Raw genomic sequence first — 7,085 nt, forward strand, 5'->3', positions numbered from 1 at the left:
CTTCTTCTTCTCCTTCTTCCTCCTCTTCTCCTTCTTCTTCCTCCTCCTCTTCCTCTTCCTCTTCTTCTTCTTCTTCCTCCTCTTCTGCTTCTTCTTCTGCTTCTTCTTCTTCTTCTTCTTCCTCCTCCTCCTCCTCCTCCTCCTCCTCTTCCTCCTCTTCCTCTTCTTCTTCTTCTTTAAATTGTGCATCTGAACGCAGAAAAAATACATTGATCAGTACCGCCTTTCAGCCAAAACGCGCGCTACTGCTACACAGAAGTACATACAAAAAATACATTGATCATCAACGATCTTTTTGTATAGAATCTAAATCGCCTATAGGAATCTACCACCGATTTAAGAACCGGCGAAGACTCCTATTGCAGCCACAGATCCTACACATAGAGTTCAATGAAGACCAAATGCTTGGGATGGTTTGAGAAGTAACATACTTAAGGTGGTCAAATTCTTGTTAGGGGAGCGAGGTGGGACTAAAAATAGCGCCTGCCACAACATATTTAGTATCGGTTCGTGCTACGAACCGGTACTAAAGGTGCTTGCCGGGCACCAGCATCTTTACTACCGGTTCGTGGCACGAACCGGTACTAAAGATTCCCAAAGAACCGGTACTAAAGGTCACCTCCCGCCAAGTCATTTGAACCGGCACTAATGGGAGCATTAGTGCCGGCTCATATGCCAACCGGTTCTTTTTCTACTAGTGAAGGTCCAGCTTCACATGGCCCTTGAGGTCATTCCGCTACTCGACCTTTCCTAGGAGAACAAAGAGCTCTCACATGACGAATGGGATATCCAGAAAAGGCTCAAGAGAAAGATTATTAGATGGGATGTTTTAGAGAAAGCTAGAAAGAGAAAAAACTCAAGAATAACTAATGTGGAAGAGGGACATGCTAAAAACCGTTACTTCCATCTGCGGGTTAAACATCATAGGCGAAAAAAATTCATCCATCGCCTCAAGCACAATGGTGGTTGGGTCACGGAACAAAAGCACAAGGAAAACATTATCCATAGACACTTCAAGAGCATTGCGAAAAATGGCCCTACGCGTCACTCGGACACCAACTGGGACATCTTGCCTACTCCAGATTGCGACTTTCATGAGTTGGATGAGGCCATCTGTGAGGCAGAAGTCAAGGATTCGTTTTTGGCATGCCATATGATAAAGCTCCAGGGCCGGATGGCTTTACAGGTGCATTCTTCAAATCATGTTGGAACGTTATTAAGATGGACATCATGCTTGCTGTATGCCACTTCTCAAATCTTCATTCCTCCCACTTGCACTGGCTAAACCCTGCGGATGTTTGCCCCAAGGATGACGATGAGGACATTTCTGACTTTCGACCCATCAGTCTTATTCATGCCATTGCGAAGATATTGCAAAGTCACGTCCAACCGCTTGGCACCCCACATGGATGACCTAGTTTCCGAAGCACAAAGCGTCTTCATCAAAAGGAGATGTATTCATGACAACTTCATGTGCGTGCGCAACTTGGCTAGGCACTTCCACCGCAATAAAACCCTGGCTCTGCTATTCGAACTTGATATCAAAAAGGGTTTCGACTCGGTTAGTTGGAATTTCCTCCATGACTTACTCAACCATTTGGGTTTCCCGCCACGCTTCAGAGGTTGGGTCTCGGCCCTCCTTTCTCCGGCTTCGTCGTGGGTTCTTCTAAATGGAGTTCCTGGTTGTTCCATCTCCTTACGATGTGGATTGAGACAAGGGGATCCGGGCCATCTGCTAGCTATTGATCCTCTTCACCATGTTCTGGAAAAGGCCATTAAACAAGGAAATCTACACCCACTTGGAGGAAATGCATTGGTGATCGGAGCTTCTCTTTATGCGGATGATGTTGCGCTCTTTTCTTTCTCTTGTTAAAACTCAAGTCAAATTCTTCGTGGATACTCTTGCATGCTTTGGCAAGGTCACTGGCTTACTCACAAAATGTACTAAGAGTTTGGTTGCTCCCATCCGTTGTGAGGGCTTGGACCTGGATGATACCTTGCATTCCTTCCCAACCACCTGCTCCTCCTTCCCTATGAAGTACCTCGGATTGCCCATGTCAGTTAAAAGACTGAAAATGATTCACTTACAGCTACTTGAGGAAAAATTGCAGCCCAACTTACTCCTTGGATGGGCATGCTGATGGGATCTCCAGGTAGGGCGGTTCTGGTCAAGTCTATCATCACGGCCATCGCCATATATTACATGACAACATTAAACTTTTCAACTGAGGTTATGGCAAAGATTGACTCCCTATGACGCGCCTTCCTTTGGGCCGGTTGTGACAAGGTCACTGCCTCACTAGTGGAAAATATAAGATCAACTGGGTGCAGGTCTGCAAATCCAAAGTTCATGGTGGCATAGGCATTTTAAATTTGGAAAAATTTGCATCTGTGTTGCGTATCAGGTGGCTTTGGGAAGAATGGTTGGACCCAATGAAGCCTTGGGCCCATCTAGGGAACCCCTGTGATGACAAAGATAATGACATTTTCACGGCTGCCACAAAGGTGCTTGTTGGCAATGGACTTCGTGCCTCTTTCTGGGAGTCCGCTTGATTCGATGGAATAGGACCCAAGGACATCGCCCCAGAGATTTTTGATATATCCAAAAGAAAGAGTTTTTCGATCAAAAAGGCTTTGCATGATAACTTCTAGGTCACGCAAGTTAATACTGGTGGGATCATCTCCACTGGTCATCTCAATGAGTTCGTCAACCGTTGAGGAAAAATTTCCATGGACCAACTCAACCTTGATGTGGCCGATTCAATATCTTGGAAGCTCACGAATGATGGCTTTTACTTGAGAGCGTCGGCATAAAATGCTCAGTTCCTTGGTTTAGTTGACACGGACATGCAATAGTGGGTGTGGAAGATTTGGGCTCCCCCCAAATGCAAATTCTTTGCTTGGCTTGTTATCAACAATAGGATTTGGACAGCTGACAAGCTCCAATGACGTGGATGGCCTAACTGCAATACTTGCCCCTTATGCATTCAAGCTCAAGAGTCGGCGGCCCATCTCCTTTTCCAATGTCGCTACACCGTTAGAGTCTGGGGAATGATCAAATCTTGGCTCGGCTTACTTGATGTGCACCCATCGACCTGGGTGGCTCTGGACTCGGTGAAGGATTGGTGGAACCTAATTGCTTCCAACATGTTGCAAACCTGGCGAGGGATGATGTATCTCATATGCTTATCTCGTGGGAAATTTGGAATGAGAGGAATGCTCGAGTCTTCCGCCACACCGCAGTGCCTATAGGGGTTCTTATTGCTAGAATTAAAGATGAGTCAAAGTCGTGGTGTCTTGCGGGAGCAAAATTCTTTGAGTAATGTGATGTCGCGAGAGTAATGTGTTGTAATTCGGCCTATCGCCAAAAACCTCTAAACCTCCTTATTATTCAATGAAAGTGGCAAATCTTTTGCCCAGCTAAAAAAATTGTTTGTTTCTAAAAGCACAGAAGAAGACAATCTTTTGCAGATCACAACATCGGATAGATGAGGCTTGGCATTGGCTAAAATTTAAGTACTACTCCCTCCGTCCCATAATGTAAGGCGTTTTTTGATACTAAGTGTCAAAAAACGTCTTAGGGATGGAGGGAGTATTTTTTTTAAACACAACACTTTATTCAATCAAAATAAAAAGTACATTGTCTATGAGGCGGGGTACATTTTCACTCAAAGGCTCCTCAAAACAGTGAAAAGTCAAAGAAAATCTAGCCAAATTAACAAGTTCATAAGCAACCTTATTAGCTTCTCTATTACAATGCTCAAAACTAGTAATGAGAAATCACAAGCCAAAAACTAGCAATCGGTAAAAACAGCCACCGCTCGACTGTCCTTCATTCTTCATGGTTTCAATGACCTCCAAATTAACCGAATTAACAAAGAGGCAGTTGCAATCTGCCTTTTGAGCAATGAATAAACCATATCTAAGTGTCAAAGGTTTAGCCACCAGGACATCTGTGCACCAACCAATTCTTCAATTTCTTCTTGCAATGATTTGCTTTTATCGTCCCTTCGATTTCGTCAGCCGTGCCCCTAAGCAGGTCATGATCAAACGAGGCATCCACATTAAGTTTAAAAAATCATTTCGATGTCGGATCCAACCCCCTCTTTTCATAGTAGCTTTTGGTAATGTAACAATCACATAGTTTAACGTAAGAACGAATCCCTATAGAAATCTTGTTAGCATCTAGAGTTTTCTCCTTATGGACCAATTTCCGCTTTCCCACCACATGTACCAGGTAGTAATTGCGATCATCTCAAGAGCATTTCGAAGACACAAAATAAACAACTCATGTTCAGGCATAAAGCAATATCAAGTATGCAAGCTCTTTTAATGACTTCATCCAACCCCAATAGTTTTGAACCTCCTTTGCCTTCTGGCATTGAAACAACAAGTGCTTTGTATCTTCTGACACATAGAGACAAGCTGGACAATTAGGAGAAATTTTTATGTGTCTATTCGCCATTGCAAGGCAACATGGGAGAGTGCCATGCAAAGTGCACCATATGACGATTTTTACCTTAGTAGGACAAGATAGCTTTCAAATCTCACAATAAATTCAAGTACTTCTCATTCGATTGAGAATTAGCAAATGATACGCTAAAAATGTGTATTTATTGATCGATTTGTGAATTTATTTATCGTGTCATGACAGTCTCAATGACGCATGATTCAGGATAAAGGTTCTACCACAAAGACGTATTCTATGTTTGTCTCCAAAGCCCAAAGAGTTCTTGACGACATTCGTTGGCCAAAGAAAATAATAGTTCTCGAAGCAAAGATCGTAGTTCTCGAATGAGCACTTGAAAAGATTCTGAAGAATCCTTATGATTAGGTATTTAGGTATTCCCAGTGTATTTACCTCTTCTTTTTTCCTAGATGGTAGCATTAAGTATTTCTTGTGAGCTAAAACACTTGTGAGCTATTTTTCAGAATAAAAAACACATGAACATATCGCCAAACTCGTCGTCTTTTCATCGAAGAAAGGGCGGTCTAGGAAAACAATGCGATTAAAATTGACATCGTGATGTTATTCTAATCTTCCTGAAACCCCAATAACCACGGGCATACCATTATTAACGTAATCAACGAGTTGGCAAGATCTCATAGTCGATCACACGCAGGCCGGCCGAGGCAAGCCACGTACTACACGTCATGTATCAAAGTGAGTAGCAACCGACAAGCTAGCATGTCCCCGGCGACGACCATTCTTGCCTCTGCCCTGCCTCCATCATGCAAAGCAAACAAGCTAGCAACAAGCCACCGGGTTCGCCGCTCTGCCGTGCCATGCCATACACACTTGATGCCTGGGCATCTGCATCAGACCACGAATGATTGATCGTGGCCCGGCTGCGAGCTGAAATAGACTATTTGTTTGCAGGCATTCCATCTGCCACCTAACATGCCCCTCAACGTTGACACCTCTCCTAACTAGTGTTAATGTTGATATGCACAAGAAGTGAAGAAGATCCGATGGAAGGCGCAGATGGATCCCTTGTCGACCTAGAAGAACAGTCTAGACGGCCGCGTGTCCACGCGAACGATTCAACCAACAGTTTACACGGATTATTAATCCCACGTTGATCGAAGGTGTACGTGCTAGTCGCGTCCATGGCTGGCTTATAATTGCACGTGGACGTGGGTTTCCAAGTTCCATTTTCATCTCGCGGGACGCGCCATGAAGACCAGCTCGTCGTCGCAGGCGCTATTCCCCGCCGCCTCGTCGCTGTGCACCCCGTACCTCCTCCTCGTGCCCCTCGGCCTCCTCGCCGCGGTGGTCGTCATCCCCAGCCTCGGCTCCTCCCACGTCCGCTCCGACGGGCTCGGCGTGCTCTGCCCCAGCCTCGGCACCGACGGCTACTCCGTCGCGTCAGGAGCCGAGAAGGTCGTCTCCGCGGCGGCGCAGCCGGAGTTCCGTCTCCTCGTCGGGGTGCTGACCACGCCCAAGCGGCACGAGCGGCGGGATATCGTGCGGCTGGCGTACGCGCTGCAGCCGCCGGTGCCCGCGTACGCGCAGGTGGACGTGCGCTTCGTGTTCTGCGGCGTGGACGACCCGGTGGACAGGGTGCTGGTGGCGCTGGAGGCCGCGCGGCACGGCGACGTCCTCGTGCTCAACTGCACCGAGAACATGAACGACGGCAAGACCCACCAGTACTTCTCCTCCGTGCCGCGGGTGTTCGCGGACGCGCCCTACGACTACGTGATGAAGACCGACGACGACACGTACCTGCGCGTGGCCGCCATGGCCGAGGAGCTCCGGCCCAAGCCCCGCGACGACATGTACCTCGGCTACGGCTTCGCCGTCGGCGACGACCCCATGCAGTTCATGCACGGCATGGGGTACGTCGTCTCGTGGGACGTCGCGACCTGGGTGTCCACCAACGAGGAGATCCTCCGGCACAACGACACCCACGGCCCCGAGGATCTCCTCTTCGGCAAGTGGCTCAACATCGGGCGCCGGGGCAAGAACCGGTACAGCCTCAGGCCGCGGATGTACGACCTCAACTGGAACATGGACAACTTCCGGCCGGACACCATCGCCGTGCACATGATCAAGGACAACCGCCGGTGGGCGGCTGCCTTCAGATACTTCAACGTCACCGCCGGGATCAGGCCGTCCAATCTTTACCACTTGCCGTGATCGATCAAGTGGTTTATATTTTCCATTTTCTAAGTAATCTCGCCGTGACGTGGTTGATTGTGCCACGGAAGTGTACGCGATTCACATTCTTTTGCGCTATTTATTTATTATTATTGGTTACCTGATTGATCGAGGGCGCACGTAGTCGAACAAATCTTGTGACTCTTCAGCAGTCGTTGATTCAGTTCGCGATTATCTCCGTGAGTGGCGGAAGGTGTGGAATGGTAGACTGTCTGGGCTGCCATGGATTGCCCTTGGCGACTTATTTTTTTAACATAACTAAACAATGCCTGTGCGTTACGCAGTTTGGGCAAAGCTGGAACTTCACCAGGCAACAGTATCTTTGGCCGCAGCTCAGGAACTGCTATGCTCTGAACAAGCAAGAACCACGCATAGAAGACTATGGCACGTGCCCTTTGTTGCCTGCTCTGTAGCCTTGTGGAAT

General features: G+C 47.4%; 1 protein-coding gene across 1 annotated transcript; it reads left to right on the forward strand.

Annotated features, from left to right (window-relative positions):
* The first annotated feature begins 5,477 nt into the window (after positions 1–5,477).
* Positions 5,478–6,769, forward strand: LOC123112029 (uncharacterized). The gene has a single exon (XM_044532926.1). The coding sequence runs from the start codon at positions 5,678–5,680 to the stop codon at positions 6,638–6,640; it is 963 nt and encodes a 320-aa protein (XP_044388861.1). The 5' UTR covers positions 5,478–5,677; the 3' UTR covers positions 6,641–6,769.
* Positions 6,770–7,085: the final 316 nt, after the last annotated feature.

This window comes from Triticum aestivum, chromosome 5B (assembly GCF_018294505.1).
Source record: "Triticum aestivum cultivar Chinese Spring chromosome 5B, IWGSC CS RefSeq v2.1, whole genome shotgun sequence".
Taxonomy (NCBI): Eukaryota; Viridiplantae; Streptophyta; class Magnoliopsida; order Poales; family Poaceae; genus Triticum; species Triticum aestivum.

Bases quoted from the DNA above. Each gene is read 5' to 3' on its own strand.
- LOC123112029 (XM_044532926.1), top strand. From the start codon at position 5,678: ATGAAGACCAGCTCGTCGTCGCAGGCGCTATTCCCCGCCGCCTCGTCG.